At 56.6% G+C, this 18,769-nt stretch overlaps 1 protein-coding gene across 4 annotated transcripts in view; it reads left to right on the top strand.

Annotated features, from left to right (window-relative positions):
- AK1 (adenylate kinase 1) overlaps positions 1 to 18,769 on the top strand; it is a 19,205-nt gene extending 436 nt beyond the window's left edge. The window contains exons 1-7 of one of the 4 annotated variants that reach the window (XM_009244874.4): positions 7,579 to 7,688; positions 10,668 to 10,706; positions 12,256 to 12,291; positions 12,464 to 12,627; positions 13,375 to 13,491; positions 16,761 to 16,952; positions 17,195 to 18,769. In XM_009244874.4, coding sequence (XP_009243149.1) covers positions 10,700 to 10,706; positions 12,256 to 12,291; positions 12,464 to 12,627; positions 13,375 to 13,491; positions 16,761 to 16,952; positions 17,195 to 17,263 — 585 coding nt within the window. In that variant the 5' untranslated portion in view covers positions 7,579 to 7,688; positions 10,668 to 10,699 and the 3' untranslated portion in view covers positions 17,264 to 18,769. 4 annotated transcript variants of the gene reach the window in all.

Genomic DNA, 18,769 nt, shown 5'->3' with positions numbered 1-18,769 from the left:
GGGAAGACATCCCAGGCCACAGAGCCAGAGGTCTCTCAGCTCCTTAAGGGTCTGGGGACCTGATGGCTGGGAGCTGAGATTTCCTGTCAAACCCAGTAGGAGGGAGCCTGGCGGGGCTGCAATGCTGGCAGGGGTGTGGTGAGCGGTGGTCTCCAAGTTGCCGCCAGCCTCTCTGCAAAAGGGCTGTATACTCCAGGTTGGCAGGAGGCAGGGGGTCTGTGACTCCAGAGATTACAAACTGTTTGGGCAGATAAGACGCCCTCGGGGGCAAGGCCTAACAAAGAGTGACTGTGTAAGACATGGGCAGGCAGCCTGCTGGGATCTCCCAGGGCCCCCGAGCTGCTGGGGACAGGAAAGAGAACCCTTCTGGGCACTGGGCCAGCCAGGATGGTGGTGACCGGGGCTGAGAGGCATCAATGGCACCTTGCATCTGCCTCTCAGTTCACGTAGCCAGTAAGCAGCCGCATGCCGTGCACTGTATTAGGCACAGTTGATGAGAGCGAGAGTGTCTGGTGGGAGGAGTGGACCACAGAGAAGCCTCATGGTGGGATCCCCAGCTTCACCCAGTAGGCAGTGAGGCTACAGCAGGAGGGAGCAGTGAGAGATGAGACTGCCCAGGGCCAGATGGCACAAGGCAAGGCCGTAAATGTCAGTCTGAGGGGGGCAAGAGCCTTGATCTTTCTTGCGTAGAGAAGTCAAATGGGACCACAGCAGGATGGGCAGGAGGCTGACAGGTGGCATGGCCCAGGGCCCAGGGGCCGCCAGACACAGTAATGGTGGCAGTGGGGCTGGGGGGCTGGAAAGACTGGGACTCTGTGTAAAGTCTACATGGGGAGCAGAAAGCTGTGCGTGGGCACGGGGATATGGGAATATGGCACCCATCCAACCCCATGCAAAGGCTTCTGGGAACCTGGGTCCAGGCAGAGGTTTTTTTTTTTTTTTGAGACAGAGTCTTACTCTGTCACCCAGGCTGCAGTGCAGTGGTGCAATCTAGGCTCACTGCAACCTCTGCCTCGTGGGTTCAAGCGATTCTCCTGCCTCAGCCTCCTAAGTAGCCGGGATTACAGGCACGTACCACCATGCCCAGCTAATTTTTGTATTTTTAGTAGAGACAGGGTTTTACCAAGTTGGTCAGGCTGGTCTCAAACTCCTGACCTCATGATCCACCCACCTCGGCCTCACAACGTGCTGGGATTTCAGGTGTGAAGGTGTGAGCCACCACATCTGGCCTTCCTTGTTTTTGTTTTTTTTTTGAGATGGAGTCTCACTCTGTCACCCAGGCTGGAGTGCAGTGGTGCAATCTTGGCTCATTGCAACCCCTGCCTCCCCTCAGGAGTGTGAGCCAGGGTGATCTCCCACTCCTGACCTCAAGGATTCAAGTGATTCTCGTGCCTCAGCCTCCCGAGTAGCTGGGACTACAGGCACTTGCCACCACGCCTGGCTAATTTTTGTATTTTTAGTAGAGACAGGGTTTCAGCATGTTGCCCAGGTTGGTCTTGAACTCCTGGCCTCAAGTGATCCACCCACCTTGGTCTCCCAAAGTGCTGGGATTACAGGCGTGAGCCACCACACCCAGCCCCGGCAGAGGTTTCGAGGTAGAATTTCTCCCAGAATGCTGTGGCTCTTCTGTCTGTCCACTGGGGAGAGGGAGGTCAGTAAGAGGTGCATCAAGAGGGGGTCGGTTCCCCAGGGGGATGTTCAGTGGAGCATCAGGAGGTGGGCCTCTGGTGGGCCTAGACCCCAACTCCTCAATCTCTCACCCCCTCAGTGGGACCCAGTGGAGACTGGCCCACTCCTTGCTAAAGTGAGCTTCCTGAAGCCCCTTTCATCACAGCCCTCTGCCCTGAAACCTTCACTGGCTCCCCATTCACTGGCCAGCTCCAAACTTATAGATTTGTCTGGCGTTTGAGGCCTTCCTGCACCTCCATCTGCACCTGCACCCCTCTCCCGGGTACCTTAGTGAGGCTGGTGCTTCCTCACCTCTGTGCAGAGGGCCTTACCCCCACCCCTCCTTGGGAGGGGGCGCCTCCCACCAGCTGCAAACCTATGAGTGGCAGCCGCTCCTCTCTGGGCTTCCTGTCCAGCTGTTTCCTGCATCCATTTGTTTCCTGCGGATGCTCAATGGTTCCCACTGAGCTCAGCCCCACCAGCCAGGCTCCCTGGGGCAATCCCCAATCCCACTACGTGCTGACGGGTGGGTCCACATGTGAACTTCAGAGTGAGGAGGCCCCGGCACATCTCCTGCAACCCCCATGCCAGCTTGTTTTCAAGCCTTGGAATTTTTTTCCCTTCCCTTCCCTTCCCTTCTTTCCTTCCCTTCTTCTCTTCCCTACCCTTCCCTTCTTCCCTTCCCCTCTTCCCTTCCTCTCTTCCCTTCCCTTCTTCCCTTCTCTTCTTTCCTTTTTCCCTTTCCTTCTTTCCTTTTTCCCTTCCCTTCTTCTCTTCCTTTTTTCCCTTCCCCTCTTCCCTTCCCCTCTTCCCTCTCCCTCTTCCCTCCCCCTCTTCCCTTCCCTTCCTTTCTTCCCTTCCCTTCTTCCCTTCCCTTCCCTTCTTTCCTTCCCTTCTTCCCTTCCCCTCTTTCCTTCCCTCTTCCCTTCCCTCTTCCCCTCCCTTCTTCCCTTCTTCCCTTCCCCTTCTTCCCCTCCCCCTCTCCCCTCCCCTCCCCTCTCCTCCCCTTCCCACCTTCCCTTCCCTTTCTTACCCTTCTTTTCTTTCCTTTTTAGATGGTGTCTTGCTCTGTCACCCAGACTGGAGTGCAGTGGCACGATCTCAGCTCACTGTAACCTCTGCCCCCCAGGTTCAAGCAACTAGGATCACAGGCGTGCACCACCACAGCCAGCTACTTTTTAGATTTTTAGTAGAGGTGGGGTTTCACCTTGATGGCCAGGGTGATCTCACACTCCTGACCTCAAGTGAGCTGCCCGCCTCGGCCTCCCAAAGTGCTGGGATTACAAGCATGAGCCACTGAGCCTGGCTGGAGTTTTTTCTTTAGCCAAAATATTTTCATTTTAATTTTGTTCCTAAATGTCACAAGCTACAAAATATTTTTTTTTAAATTTTAAATTAGTTTCATTTCTATATGTTTCTGTTTTTAGATTTTTTTTACCATAAAACAAATAATGCAAATGATATAAGATAGAAAAGGAGGGTATTGCCGAGTCCTATTAGGGTATAATCTTCCAGATCTTTCCTCCATGCAATTTTTTCTTTTTCTGAGACACGGTCATGCTCTGTGGCTCAGGCTGGAGTACACTGGTGTGATCATGGTTTACTGTAGCCTTGACCTCCTGCACTTGAGCAATCCTCCCGCCTCAGCCTCCCGAGTAGCTGGGACTACAGGCAGGCACCACCATACTTGGATAATTAAAACTTTTTTTTTTTTTTGGTAGAGACAGGGTCTTGCTATGTTGCCCAGGCTGGTCTCAAACTCCTGGGCTCAAGTGATCCTCCTGCCTCAGCCTCCCAAAGTGCTGGGATTACAGATGTGAGTCACGGCGCCCGGGCTTCATGCAATTCTTTTTTCTTTCACTCTTCCAGTTTTTCTCTCCCTCTCTTTTTTTTCTTTCTTTAGGTTATACCTGGGAAATAAAATTCTGAAACGTTAATATTCCAGAATTGGTAGAAAATCCATAGTTCACATGCAAATAAAACAGATACTTTAAATTGATTTTTTAATTTAAAAAATTATTTTATTTAAAAAATTGTGGTAAAAAACATGTAACATAAAATTAATCACCTTAACAATTTTCACACTATTGTATAGCAGAGCTCCAAAACTTTGTCATTTTGCAGATCTGAGACTTTACCCATTAAACAGCAATTCTCCCTTCCTCATTCTCCCCAGTGCCTGGCAACCACCATTCTACTTTTTTCTATGAGTTTGACTCCTTTAGATACTTCAGTGTAAAGTAATCATACGGTATTTTCCTTTTTGTGACGGGCTTATTTCACTTACATAATGTCCCCAAGATTTATCCATGTTAAAGTTGTTTTTTAATATATATAAAGTAATAGACACTTGTTGTATGGAAAAACAAAAATGCTTGGGTGGCTGGGCACTGTGGTGCACACCTGTAATCTCAGCGCTTTGGGAAGCCAAGGCAGGAGGATTGCTGGAGCCCAGGAATTTTAGGCTGCGGTGAGCTATAATTCCGACATAGCACTCCAGCCTGGGCAACAAAGTGAGACCCTGTCTCTTTAAAAAAAAAAAGCCTGGGGGGCTGGGCGCAGTGGCTCGCACCTGTAATCCCAGCACTTTGGGAGGCCGAGGCGGATCACTTGAGGTCAGGAGTTTGAGACCAACCTGGCCAATATGGTGAAACCCTGTCTCTACTAAAAATACAAAACTTAGCCGGGCGTGGTGGCACGTGCCTGTAGTCCCAGCTACTGGGGGGTCTTGAGATCATCGCTTGAGCCCAGGAGGCGGAGGTTGCAGTGAGCCAAGATTGTGCCACTGCACTCCAGCCTGGGCAACAGAGCAAGTATCCGTCTCAAAAAATAAATAAAATAAAATAAAATAAAATAAAATAATAATAATAATAAAATGCCGGCTGGGCGCGATGGCTCATGCCTGTAATCCCAGCACTTTGGGAGGCCGAGGCTGGCAGATCATCTGAGGTCGGGAGTTCCAGACCAGCCTGACCGACATGGAGGAACCCCATCTCTACTAAAAATACAAAATTAGCCAAGCGTGGTGGCACATGCCTGTAATCCCAGCTACTCAGGAAGGCTGAGGTAGGAGAATTGCTTGAACCCGGGAGGCAGAGGTTGTGGCGAATGGAGATCACGCCATTATATTCCAGCCTTGGCCACAAGAGCGAAATTCCATCTCAGAAAAAAAAAAAAGCCTGGGGAAGCCTTTAAGTAGGAAGTGGAAGTGTCATCTCCAGCCAGGTGGTCATAGGCACACACCTGCCCTCTCTGACCTGTTTCATTTCACCCACTCTAAGATGTTGTCAGTTTGATTGTAAGACAATGTAATTTTAACTTTGTAGAGTTAAGATGCAAAAAAAAAAAAAAAAGTCTGAGAATATATTTTACACACACACACACACACATTTGCATGTTTAGAGTCTTTTTTAAATTTACTTCTTTTATTAAAAAAAAAATAGAGGCCGGGCATGGTGGCTCATGCCTGTGATCCCAGCACTTTGGGAGGCCGAGGCGGGTGGATCATGAGGTCAGGAATTTGAGACCAGCCTGGCCAACATGGTGAAACCCCGTCTCTACTAAAAATACAAAAAGTTAGCTGGGTGTGGTGGTGCATGGCTGTAATCCTAGCTACTCAGGAGGCTGAGGCAGGAGAATCGCTTGAACCCGGGAGATGGAGGTTGCAGTGACCCGAGATCACACCATTGCACTCCAGTCTGGGAGACAGGGTGAGATTCCGTCTCAAAAAAAAAAAAAAAAAAAAAAAAATAGAGACAGTGTCTCTCTATGTTGCCCAGGCTGTCTTGAACTCCTGGCCTCAAGTGATCCTCCTGTGTCGGCCTCCCAAAGTACTGGGATTACAGGTGTGAGCCACCACTCCCAGCCTCAAGTCATTTTTATGCAGGTGGGATCAGAAGAGTGCAGTGGGGCTTTTTGCCTATTTCTTTTTCTTTTTCTTTTTTTTTTTTTTTTGAGACAGAGTTTCGCTCTTGTTGCCCTGTTGCCCGGTCTGGAGTGCAATGGCATGATCTCGGCTCACCGCAACCTCCGCCGCCTGGGTTCAAGCTATTCTCCTGCCTCAGCCTCCCTAGTAGCTGGGACTGCAGGCATGCACCACCACGCCTGGTTAATTTTTGTATTTTTAGTAGAGATGGGGTTTCACCATGTTGACCAGGCTGGTCTCGAACTCCTGACCTCAGGTGATCCACCCGCCTCAGGCTCCCAAAGTGCTGGGATTACAGGTGTGAGCCAACGCGCCCAGCCTTTTTGCCTGTTTCTTACCAGTGCTATGGGTGTCTGAAGCCTCTTGTCCCATTAACCACAAACAACTTGGACTTCCTTTCTCACTCAGACCCTATGGGAAAGTTGCCAACTCCTCACCCACCCTGGCTGTGCCATCATCCCAGTGAGTCCCTGCTGGCACTTTAAAACCCTCCTATGCAAATTTGTGCCCACATGTTTCCTTGAAACAAATTTCTTAAAGTAGAAGAGCGCATTTGAAGAGAGAGAGAGAGTGTATGTGTGTATGTGTGTGTGTGTGTGTGTGTGTGTGTTTGTGTGTGTTTTATTTTTAGAAACGGGATCTCGTTATGTTTCCCAGGCTGGTCTCAGAATTCCTGGGCTCAAGTGAGCTCAAGTGATCCTCCCACCTCGTCCTCCTGAAGTGCTGGGGTTAACAGGAGTGACCATCATGCCCGGTCCATTTGAAATTTTGATTTACTTTGTCAATTGCTTTCCCCAAAGGTGCCAATGCACACACCCTTGAGAGGGCCTTTCAAACAGCTTCTAAAGCCGAACCTCTGACCCCACTGCACCTGCCCCCGCACAGATGGGGAAACTAAGGTCCCAAGAAGTAAGGACTTATCTGACATCACAGGTAGCAGAGACCCGGGCCTCCTGGCTGCTGTGGTTGCTAAGGCACCACCACTGAAGGTGGTCTCAGTCTCCTGGTAGTCTCACTCTCTTGCTCAAATACCTTCTATGGCTCCCTAGGGCCTATAATACAAATTCCAAATTCAACCCACCTCACCATCTGGGGCTGCTGCCTGGACTCCCATTCCTGCCCGGCTACATCACTGAGCACCTACTACTATGTGCCAGTCTCCCTGCAAAACGCTGGATAAACACGTGGCTTTCTACCAGGGAACCTCGCGCAAGGTATTTGACATGCTCGCCTCCCGTTGCTCTGCTGTGTCTAAGGAGTCACAAATGCGGCTGGAGTCTGCTGCTTAGCACAGTGAGTGCTCATTATGGGAGCTATTCTTCTTATCAAGACCGCAAATCCCCTCTCTGGCTATCCACAGCCTTCTGAATGTCCCACACCCTAGCGCTCACTCATTGGGATGAGTGAGCTGCCCGGCAGCTCCAGGGGAGCAGGGCTGGTTTTCTATAATCTTCTACCTTACTGGGTGGTCTTTGGGGTCCTGGCGGGTTCCAGTCCCAGAGGAGCTCGAAGGGTCCCTCCCAACAGGGGAAGAGGAATCCCAGGTGGGTCTCGGCCAGGGCCTCTGGGCAGGCTCTGAGGGCGGGCTTGGGGACTGTGGCCAGCAAAGCCCCTGAGTCCATGCCTCAGTCCCCTCGCTCCCTGGTCTGGCCTCTCTCTGGCACCAATGCACTGTGGGATGTTGCGCAAAGAGCCGCTCTTCTCTGAGCCTCAGTTTCTCCAGCTATCATAGGGAAAGCCTGGCCTTGTACCCTGGAGTGTACCTTGAGCACAGTGGGGGTACCGCATTGGGAAACTCTTGGCAAACTGTAAAGTGTAGTTCGCGTGTGTGGGCACAGCCACCTGGGGGTGCACGGTGCGGGGCGCACGGTGCCGGGTGCGGTGTCGCCGCGCACCCGGGCTCGGGCTCGGTCCCGCCCCGCTTGCCGGTCCCCGGTCCGCTCTCCCTCCCTCCTTCCCGCCCTCCCTGCCTTCGGGAACGCCGGCTCCCGGCATGCCGCGCGCTGACAGCCTTATAAATAGTCGCCTTTGCCGGCGGCCTCGAGGACGGGCAGGGCACGCACTGGCCCCGGCGCCCACCCGCACCCCTCCCCAGGTCAGTGCGTGCCCGCGCGTGTCTGGGGGGCGCCTCCGCGGGGAGGGGCAGCGGCACCGAGGGAGGGCGGGGGCGTGCTGGTGCGGGGCTCCCTGGGGGCTGTGCGGCTGTGTGTCCGTGGTTGTGATCCGTGTGTGTTTGCGTGGCTGTGTTCCCCGGGCGCTGGGGATCTGTGCCTCCCTGCCTGTACCTTTGTGGATCCGTGCGTGTGTGTGCGTGTGCGTTTGTGTGTGTTGCAGCCCATTCCAGTCTCCGAGATAGTCACCCCTTTGTTCCGGCTGGCACTCCTGGGGCTCCAGGTCACTGCCCTTGGCATGTCCCAGCTGGGGCCCAGAGAGGGAGAGCTGTGGCCCGGCTCCCTGCCCCAGAGGACCTGGACAGGGGCAGCCTCTGTGCTCCGTAGGGCTATCGTGTCACGCCACTTCTAGTGCTGGTTGCATTGGAGAACACCCCCTGGATGCTCAGAGCTTGCCCTAGCCTCCTGACCGGAGCCCCAGGGCCAGTGCTTGGGGCCTTCCCACAGCACTGCTCAGTGGCCACCTGCTACTCCTCAGCAGCAGCAGGACAGGCCCAGAGAGGGGACACCAACTGCCCAAGGTCACACAGCTGAGTGATGGAGCTGGGATTCGAACCCTAGTCAGTTGCCACCCACTGGGAACCGACTAGGTTGGGTCAGAAGCTGGGAGACCTGGGCTTGCCTTGGCCTTGCCTTGTGATTGGGGTTAAGTCACCGTCCCTCTGGGCTTTGGCCCCACAGGCCCCTTAGCAGACCATCCAGTCATATTAGGAGTTGCTGGGGCCTTGACCCAGGGGCCTTATAAGGCCTGGGTGCTTAGCCCGTAACCCAACTCCATCCTAGACCCCTGTCCTCTGTGAGGCCTCCTAACAACCCAAGTTATTTTGGATCAAGGAAGTGGCAGGTGCCAGCAGGGCGGAGGGGCTTAGATTACCAGGAGGGGGGTGGGGCAGGGCGGGGTCCAGGCCACTTCTCAGGGCTTCACTGTGGTTGTCCCTGGCCCAGGGCGCTCCCCCTCCCATGGGCAGCTGCTGAGGGGCACCTGGCAGCTCCTACCCCCGCTGAAGCACACTCAGCAGGAAAAGTGGCTGCCACTCCTGCCTGGTGCAGCAGGGGCATCAGCAAAGCCACTTCAGCTCCTACTGGGTGCCAGGCCCAGAGTAGCAGAAACTCAGGGCTGAGTTGGACCCTAGCCGGCCCTCGAACCAGTCTGTCCTCCTCCCCATGCCTCAGTTTCCTCCCAAGATGGCAGTGAGGATGGAACGAGGCTCCCCAGCCCTGCGCTCAGCCCATGCCAGGCCCAGTCAATGGGACCCCAGGCCCGCAGCACAGAAGAGGGGCCCAGTACAGCGTGGTTGTGCAGTGCAGGGCAGGTTTCCAGGAGGCACCTGCCAGTGTGGGAGTGGAAGGCAGAGTCCAGGAAGGCTTCCTGAAGGAGGCGGCACCTGAGCTGAGTCCCACACAATAGCAAGGTGGGGAAAGGCATCCAGGCATTGGGTACAACATCTGCCAGTGGCAGCTGATAGGGTTGCAGAGGGCAGCAGAGGTCAGCTCACTGGGACCCATCCACTATGTCAAGGGGCCCAGGCTTTGTCTGGGAGCCGAGAGGGCCACACATGCAAGGTTGTAAGCGGGTGTGTGATGTGGTCTGATACTTGCCAGAGAAAATCCTGCAAATTGCCTGGCAGGGTGTGGAGGCTTCAAGGCCCGTGTAGAGGCGGGGGCAGTGGCCCAGGCCCCTTACTTAGCACAGGACATAGTGGTGAGGAGACAGACGGAGAGAGCCTGGGGAGGGGAGGCTTGGGCAGTGGGTGTGCAGGGCTGTGGAGAGGAGAGGGGAGCCTTCACACTGACTCAGCCTGTGGCTTGGCCCTAGGGGCCTGGAGCTGGGACTTGGGGAGGGCTGTTCAGAGCCTGAGAAGCCTGTGGGGCTTCTGGGGCCTGTCTGGGGGACATGGATGTCTGGGGCTGGAGAGAGAGGCCTGGGCTGCCTGCACAGGGATGGGGGTCCTTGGAGCCTGAAGCCAAGTAGAGGGGGTGCTGTGGGTGCCTTGGGTGGAGGTCCCGGTGCGGGTGGGGTCGCTGGCTGGAGGTCAAGGCTGGAGGGGAGTGTGGCTGTGGTGGTCGCGAGTGGCCTTGGGGAGGGCTGGTGGCTGGGAGTGAAGAAGTGGAGGCCAAAGTTGTCCAGAGGGCAGTTCTGAGATGGGGGGGGAGGTGGGGGAGGTCCTGGGGGCTGTGGTAGCACAAGGTGGGGTCGCAGGCATGACTGGGCTCATGGGCAGGCTGAAGGCAAGGTGGGGGCAGTAAAGCCAGGTCCTCAAAGGGTGGGGGTACAGGGGCCATGCGTGGGGCTGGGTGCTGGGCCTGTAGAGGTGAAGAGCCTGGGACCGCCTCACTTTGACAACTGTGAAGGGCTGTGTTCATGCGAGCGGCTCCTGTAGATTCCTCCACCCCAGGCCTCTGTCCCTTAGAGGATCCCCATCCAAACCTCATCCCAGACACACATAGTTCCTGGCCACCTCCCGCCTCCTGGCAGCTTCCCTCTGGCCCTGGGGAGCGTTGTCAAGGTGTCTGGGCAGACGCTTGGCCTTGCGCCCTGTTTTCTGGGAGTTTCGAGGGGAGCAGCTCTGCAGTTGTGTGGCTGCTGTTTATGTCCCTCGGTGCCATCCTCACCGTCCCAGCCCCTCCAGCGGGAACCCAGGTGGATGGGAGGGGGCTACTGCCCTTCTGTGACAGGTGAGGCCATGGAGGCCAGAGAGGAAAGGTGACTTTTCCAAGGTCACTTGCCCAAGGTGGCTTTCTCAGGGAAGGGGTCCTGGGCCTTCCCTGCCCCCAGCAGCCCCCTCTGCCCTCAGACTGCATGTCGGCCCTGGCACACACCAGTTGCCTTGGGTGTGGCTTAGCGGAAGGTGAGTCAGGGTGAGGAGGAAAATCCCTCCCCAACCTGTGCCCTTGTCTTGCAGAGCACTGACGCGGCTCCCAGGACCTCGGCAGGATGGAAGGTATGAGCCTCCTCTCCTTTTGCCCATTGCCTGGGCCTCAGTGTGCCTGACTATTAAGGGGGTGCGCTCTCAGGGAGACATTCTGGGAGGGGTTGGAGGAGGCTCTGGGGCTGCCAGAGGGGGCCTGGCTGGGAGCCTCCAGTATCCTCCTCTGGCCTCTCACGGAATGTGCCAGCTCCAAGATTAATTTTAGAAGTGACGAGGCCTCCCCAAGGCTCCTGAGGGCCCCAGCGCACACCCCCTGTGCTGGATTTATAGAGCTGAGACCCTGCCCCATGGAGAGGCCACAGATACACAAAACACCAGGTCTAATGAGGACAAGGCAAGTCCCCGTACCTCTCTGGGAGTCAGTTTCCCTATCATCCAGTGAGGGTGGGCCTTGAGGAAGTCTTGGACCCTCCTGGTTCCTATGGGCTGGGACTTAGAGGGAGACACAGGCAGGCAGAGAGTCCAGGACGGGCCTGCCCTCAGCTGCTGGCAGCACCATCCGTCCAGTCCCTGGCACTGTGCCTTGGCCTGGGCAGCTCTTAAAGACGCTCAGCGGGCCTGCTGCTGCTGCTGCTCTGCCTGAGCTCCAAATATCAACAGCCACAGGGCTGCGGCCACCCCACCCCCGGGACAGGAGCCCACAGGAGGAGCCCTTCTTGACAGCTCCTGTAGAGCTCCAGCCTCATGGCTGGGAGGGCCCCTGGGAGCCGCCCAGCCCACCTCCTCCCTGGGGAAGGGGCAGAGAACCAGAGAGGGGCAGGCCTTTCCTAAGTCACACAGCAAGGTGGGATACAGCCTGGTCCTCTATTTCCCTGGGAAGCGGGGGAGCCTGAAAGCCCAGGGGGGAGCTTGGGTTCCGGTTTTGGTTCTGACATCCCTTGAGCAGGCCCTGCCTCTCTCTAGCTCAGTTTCCCTCTGCCCAGTGGGGCTGTGGCCTTGCTGGGATCTAACAGCAGGCAGGACGAGACAGAGGTTGGAGCCAAGCTCGCCGCCCTCTCTGGGCAAGAGTTCCACATGCCCACCACAGCCCTCCACCCCGGCAACCGTCTCCATGGCAACATCTGTTGTGGTTGCTAAGCCCACATTGGCACTGCCGGGGGAGGCGGGTGATGGGCCGACCCAGGGCCTGAGAGGGGAAGGGCAGGGCACATAGGAGACACAGCAGGACGGGACCATGGGCTGCTGCTCCTCGAGTGACCCCCGCAGAGAAGACGATCTGAGGGCCAGAGGTGACCGGCCCCTGGGGTCCAGGCACCCACAGGGAGGCGCCATGAGGGCTGGCGGCCCAGCCTACTGGCTGTGCGGAGAGTACTTAGCCTTTAGGCTTTTGCTTCTGCCCATCTGGCTGCCTGGAGCGCCCTCCCTTCCCTGACCTCTCCCAGGCCCCGAGCTCATCACATCCCTGCTGACTCTGGGCTGTGACTTGTCTGCCTCCCTGACAGGCGCGCCAGCAGTGTCTGTCCCTCCGCCTGGGGCCCAGCACAGGCCTGGGACTCCAGAGGTGCCTCTGGCTGTGGGTCCAGCGAGTGACTGAGCCCTGCTCCCCTTTTCTCTCCTGCAGAGAAGCTGAAGAAAACCAAGATCATCTTTGTGGTGGGTGAGTTGCGGGCAGGCGGGCGGTGCAGCAAGGGTCTTCACTGGCGCTGGAGGGAGCCCGGGCCTGGGGCTGCACCCTGGGCTCTGCCCCTCCCTCTCTGGGAGACCCTGGCAGCCCCTGTCCCTCCTGGGTCCCTGTGTCTCGGGGTTTATGAATGGGCGGGCGTTTGCAGGTGGGCCTGGCTCAGGGAAGGGCACCCAGTGTGAGAAGATCGTGCAGAAGTATGGCTACACACACCTCTCCACCGGGGACCTCCTGCGGGCCGAGGTCAGCTCAGGCTCGGCCAGGGGCAAGAAGCTGTCGGAAATCATGGAAAAGGGGCAGCTGGTTCCGCTGGTGAGTGGGCCCTGGCGGGGTGAGGGGCAGGGGATGACAGTAGCCCTGAGTGGGTGTCCCACCAGCAGCAAAGCCCACGACACACAGGCAAAGCTGACCGTAACCGCCCCCGGCTCCAAACCTTTCTGTGGTTCCCCATTGCCCTGGACCGAAAGTTCCTTCCAGAAGCTCCCAAGACCTTGCAGGACTCTGCCCTGCCCCCCCGTCTCCCCCTTCCCTCCATCCTTCAGCCACCCTGGCCTCTGTCCCCTCAAACTAGCCATACTCCTTCCAGCCTGGAATATTCTTTCCTCTTCAGCTTTCAGACTTCCCTAACGCCCCAGATTTGGCCTAAGACCCCCCCCAATTTTCTACTCCAGAAGCCCCACTTCTCTGCCCGTACAACCTGTGCCATGCTTGGAAATGGAGAAATCATCTGTGGAATGTGTCTGTCCCCTCACCAGCCCCTGAGCTCCCCAGGGCAGGGAAGGCCTAACTGGTCCATGGCCGTGTCCTTGGGACCCAGGATAGCACCTGGCTGGAAGGAGGGGCTCAGTGAATACTGTTGAGTGAATGCATCATTCATTCATTCTTTCACTCAGTTCAGGTCTCCACAATTCCAAGGAGGCTTCCTGGAGGGGGAGGCTTGTTTGGGACATTTGTGTTGGGGAGAGGGCATTTCAGGTGGCAGGAGCAGCGCGAACAGAGGCTGGGAGAAGGGATGGGGAAGAGAGGCTCATGGCCCCTTCCTCCTTTGCTGTGCCCCAGGAGACAGTGTTGGACATGCTCCGGGATGCCATGGTGGCCAAAGTCGATACTTCCAAAGGCTTCCTGATTGATGGCTACCCGCGGGAGGTGCAGCAAGGAGAAGAGTTTGAGCGACGGGTAAGGCACTGACCCAAGTGGGGATTCTGGCGGGCTGGGGCAGGATAAGACTCCCATCCCTATGGGCGGGCCTGCGGGGGCTGTGATGCAGGTCAGAGCTCTGAGCAGAGGCTGATTCATGGAGTGTGGGTGAGGAGGAAAACCAGGAAGACTTTCTGGAAGTGTAGAAGAAAATGTGTAGAAGGGGAAGCACCAGGTGGGGGAGTTGCCAAACCTGGGCTCAGATTCCAGCTCAACGGCTTGAGATCTTGGGCCAGTCATTCTGCCTCCTGAACCTCAGTTTTCCCATCTGCAAAATACAGGGAGTGGGAGTACCAGGTCACAGCTGCCTTAAGGGGCAGTGTGGGGACTGGAGAGGATGCGCCCTTCAAGTGTGGGCCTTGGCTCCCCATAAACACACAGAGAGGCAGGGAACAGAATTGGCAGGGCTGGAAAGGCCAGGCCAGTGTGGGGAGAACAGAATATGTGGGCAGGGCGACAAGGGAGGTTCCAGCCTGGCTGGAGGCTGCAAATGCCATGGAGGGACATCAGTCTCCTTCCAGGGGTCATGAGGATCCTGGCTGGAAAGAGTAGGCCTGGAAAATGATGGCCCTGAGCTTCCTAGCACGAGCGTCCTGCAGACACACCTTCCCCAGGACGGGGCACCCCCCACACGCACACAGGTGGACACTTGCACATACACGTGCACAAGGCCCACAAGTTCATACACACAAGGCCAGGGGCGTGTGCACGCATGCACACACACGGCAGTGGATGCTGCACTCCTGCACATGCATGACATGGACGCAGCACACATGGCCCTGTGCACACACATACACTTTTACCTCGGTGTCACAAGGCTGTATGGGAGAAACAAACAGGACTGCAAGGCCTAGGAGGGAGAGGTCGGCAAGGGCTAGGGGGAGCCTAACCAGCATCCCGGTGGGCTAGGGCAAGATAAGACTCCTATCCCCATGCCCCATTCCCATGCCCCGTCTCCGTGGGGCCTTCTGGGCTTCCGTAGCTTCCAACCTCATCTGGGGGTAGGAGGCCATATTTTCTGATCTCTGAGTGGCTGCATGAGTGGCTGCAAGACCTCAGGAAAGTGTCTTCCCCACTCTGCCCCTCACCTTCCCTATCTGAAATGGGGGTTAGCTGGATTCCTTCAGACCTCAGACCCCTGACCCTATGTCAGGTGCCACAGTTCTGAAGGATGTCCTGGCCTGGCTCACACATACCATCTGTGTGGTATCACCTGTGACCCTCAGGGCCACATCTAGAAAATAGAGTTAATGAAAGTCGGCCGGGTGCGGCGGCTAACGCCTGAGATCCTAGCACTTTGGGAGGCCGAAGAGGGCGGATCACTTGAGGTCAGGAGTTCAAAACCAGCCTGGCCAACATGGCGAAAACTCATGTACTAAAAATACAAAAATTAGCCAGGCGTGGTGGCAGGCGCCTGTAATCCCAGCTACTCAGGAGGCTGAGACATGAGAATCGCTTGAACCCGTCTGGACGGAGGTTGCAGTGAGCCAAGATCACGCCACTGCAGTCAAGCCTGAATGACAGAATGAGACTCCATCTCAAAAAAAGAAAAAAAAAAAAGTCCCCACCCTTCCAGAACCGTTGTAGGTGCCGCTGAGGGCCGCAGGCTCAGCCCTGGTCCCATCCCTGCTGTGGCCTCCAGGTGTCCGGGCAGCTGGTCTTCTTGGCTCTGGACACCAGGGGGCGCCAGGGCTTCACCGAAGGAGGGAGGGTCAGCCTGGAAGTGTGGCTGGCTCACACCCAGAGCTTTTCTGGAGACTGGCAGTGCCCGTTATGGACTCCCCGGGCTAAATGTCCATTGTCCTGACAGGGAGACTGAGGCCCCACAGCCAGAATCTCAAGCCCAGAGGCTGAGCTGGCTCTCCCAGATTTACCACCTCTGCTGGGGATGTGTAAAGAGCCTACTGTGCTTGGTCCTGGAGACCCAGATGAACAAGAGACTGTGAGTCTGTGCCCTGGAGGAGCTCAGCAGCTGATGGATGATGACGGGGGGGTGGGTGGCCTTGAAGTTGAGGTCAGACTGCTGCATCCAGGCCCAGCCTTTGCCCCCATGGTAATCTGCAAGATAGAAGCAGCTGCTGGGTGGTGCGGGTCATCTCCCTGAAGGCAGCTGACGCTGTCACCCTGAATCCTTAACTACGCAGGAGCTAGGGATGAGCATTAGGATGGGTATCACAGGCAAGGACAAAGAGCTTGCCCCAGGTCACGCAGCTGCACGGAGGCAGGCGTGAGCCTGGGTCCAGGTCAGTCTGACGCCGGAGGTCAGGCTGCTTCTCGCCTCTGTCCAGCTGTGTGGCCTTGGACAAGCCTCTTGGTCACACAGCTGGACAGAGGGACGAAACAGCCTGACCTGAGAGGCAGCGCCCCAAGGCCTTGACAGGGGTCCAAGGCCAAAGCTGTGCTGAAACCCTTGGGGGCTGGCCCAGGCAGCTGGAAGCAGGAGACAGGGCTTGAAGGTCCCAATCCCATTCCTAAAGCTGTGGCAGTCATGGGTGACTCTGGGGTGGCTCTGCCGGCCAGCCAGGCAGCTGTGGTGGCCGGATTCAGTGAGGCAGGGGCTGCAGAACCTTATTCCTCTTGCCTTTCCAAGGCGTCCCATGGATGACATGGATGACATGCTGTTCCAATGGACACAGACATTGCTCAGAACTCCCCAGAACTCAGCAGCCGCTCACCTCTTCCCTCATCCCTTGTTCCTTTGTCAAAGGACCCCAAAATTGTGAGACAGGTGCCTCCCTGCCCTCAGGGGCCCTTGGAAGACCTGCTCAAGGAAAGATAAAGGCACTGGAAGAGCCTGTTGCAGGGGGCGGGGAGTACTGGGGGGCAGGGGGTGGCATCAGAAAGACTGCCCTGAAGAAGCAAGCTTCGAGCTGAAACCTGATGCTTGGTATTGAGGTGAAGGCGAGTTAGGATCAGGCTCGGGGGAGAGGGCTCCTAGCAGAGGGAACAGCATGAGCACAGGTCTGGCATGGAAGGAGGTTGATGAGAGCCTAGAACAGACAGAGTCAGGCTCTCTAAGTCTGGCAAGTAGTGTGGACTTTCTCCTGAGGGCACTGGGGAGCCATGGTATAGGTTTGAGCAGGGGAGTGGCAGGAAAGATTGGTTTTAGGAAGGTCTTTCAGGCTGCCTTGGGGAAGGGATTGAAGGTCTGAGGGGGTATCTATTGGGGCTTCATAGATGGGAAGATGGGGAGGAGATGGCCCTAGGGGGCAGGAATGGGGTCCCTGTGACATGGTGCCCGCCTGCAGATTGGACAGCCCACACTGCTGCTGTATGTGGACGCAGGCCCTGAGACCATGACCCAGCGGCTCTTGAAACGTGGAGAGACCAGCGGGCGTGTGGACGACAATGAGGAGACCATCAAAAAGCGGCTGCAGACCTATTACAAGGCCACAGAACCCGTCATCGCCTTCTATGAGAAACGTGGCATTGTGCGCAAGGTGGGCCCCGCGGGCCCAGGGGGAGCTCCAGGAAAAACGGGTTCCTATGTGGCTCAGCCTCAGCTCACTGTGTGGCCTCAGGCCAGCCCCTCTCTGGGCGTTGGTTTCCCCACTGGTTCAATGAGGGGCTGCTGTCAATTAGGTTGGGCTGGGGGAGGCAGGCCTGGCCTCTGGGGCCTGCCATGGTGAGGCCCACCCCGCTCCACCTAGTGACTCAGCCCTCACGGCCCATCTCCCCACAGGTCAACGCCGAGGGCTCCGTGGACAGTGTCTTCTCCCAGGTCTGCACCCACCTGGACGCCCTAAAGTAGCAACGCTGGAGCCGCTTCCCCAGCTCAGAGCCCCGCCCCACCCCTGTCCTGATTTGAGGTCCTCCTGGCCTGAGCACAGCGCCTCCACCCTGCCTGGCTGAGCACAGATGGAGGAAGCCGCTTATCCTGTTTTCATGGACAGCTGAGCACTAAAGGAATTTCTAAGGACATTTGGTTTTACTGCTTTTTCTCTGCTTCCAGTTGGAGTTGATTCATGTGCTTGTACCCACCTGGCCGGGAGTCCCCAGCACCTCAACCCTCCATTCCTCCTCAGCCTCCCTTTGCCAGCCACCCCTCCTCTAGCTCTGGTGGGGGGCCCAGGGCCCTTCCTCGCACAGGGCATGTCTGGCCTGAGGACCCGGCGCTGAGTGGCGGGGCCCCTGCTCCGAGGGGCTCATGTCCGGTCCCAGCCTGGGCTCCTCTGCATCTTGCTCTGTGGCCTTGGCCCTGACCCCCATTGCTCTGAGCATATGTTCCATGCCTGGCCCTTGCCGGGGCCTGGACTGCAAGCAGCAAGGTCATGGGCTGAGTGGGGCTTCCTGGGCAGTTGGGGCGGCCCACGCCAGCCGGCCCAGTGGGCAGTGAATTGGCTTCCTTGACGCAAGAGGCTCTGAGGGTCTGAAAAGGGCATCTCAATGGCATGGGTGGGTGGGGAGTCATGTCACTGAAATTGAATGGGGGAGACCCAACGAGGTGGCTCATGCCTGTAATCCCAGCACTTTGGGAAGCTGAGGCAGGAGGATCACCTGAGGTCAGGAGTTCGAGAGCAGCCTGGCCAACATGGCAAAACCCCTTATCTACTAAAAATACAAAAATTTGACAGGCATGGTGGCATGTGCCTGTATTCCCAGCTACTCATGAGGCTGAGGCAGGAGAATCGCTTGAACCCGATTGAGCCAAGATTGCGCCACTGCACTCCAGCCTGGGGTGACAGAGCAAGACTCCGTCTCAAAAAAAAAAAAAAAAAAAAAGAAAAGAAATTGAATTGGGGGAGTCATGGTCAGGGGTGAGACCTGAAGGACCGCCCCCTGTGTGGCCCTGGACACAGCCCACCCTCTCTGAGCCGTTTCCAATTCTAAAACAGACTCAAAGTCCCCCTCACCCCCACCTCAAGGTCAGGAGGAGAACACACTGAGTGAGGAGTGTACTCTGTCCATTGCCACGGCCATGAGGGCTGGAGACCAGAACAGCCTGGCTCGAAGCGTGCAGGGCCCCGGATGACTTGGGGACACCCCAGAATCCCCTGGGGAGAACCCTTCCTGCGCGCTTTCATTTTTTGACCTCATCACTGAGAAAGGCTCAATTTGGTGCTCACGTGTCCTTAACACCTGATCTGGCCCAAGCTGGGCTCCCTTTAAAGCCAAGAGAGCCTCTGTGGACCCCGCCTGCCCGAATGAAATCTGCCCGAATGAACAGTTGGGGCTGTTAATGGCAAGTGGGGCTGGTTTTTCGTTTCCATTGGTTATTTAAAGTTTCCTTTAAAATAAACGATTTTAAGTTATAAAA

This window comes from Pongo abelii, chromosome 13, assembly GCF_028885655.2.
Source record: "Pongo abelii isolate AG06213 chromosome 13, NHGRI_mPonAbe1-v2.0_pri, whole genome shotgun sequence".
Lineage (NCBI taxonomy): Eukaryota > Metazoa > Chordata > Mammalia > Primates > Hominidae > Pongo > Pongo abelii.
The sequence above is the reverse complement of the archived record's forward strand: the minus strand, read 5'-3'. Positions and strand labels throughout refer to the sequence as shown.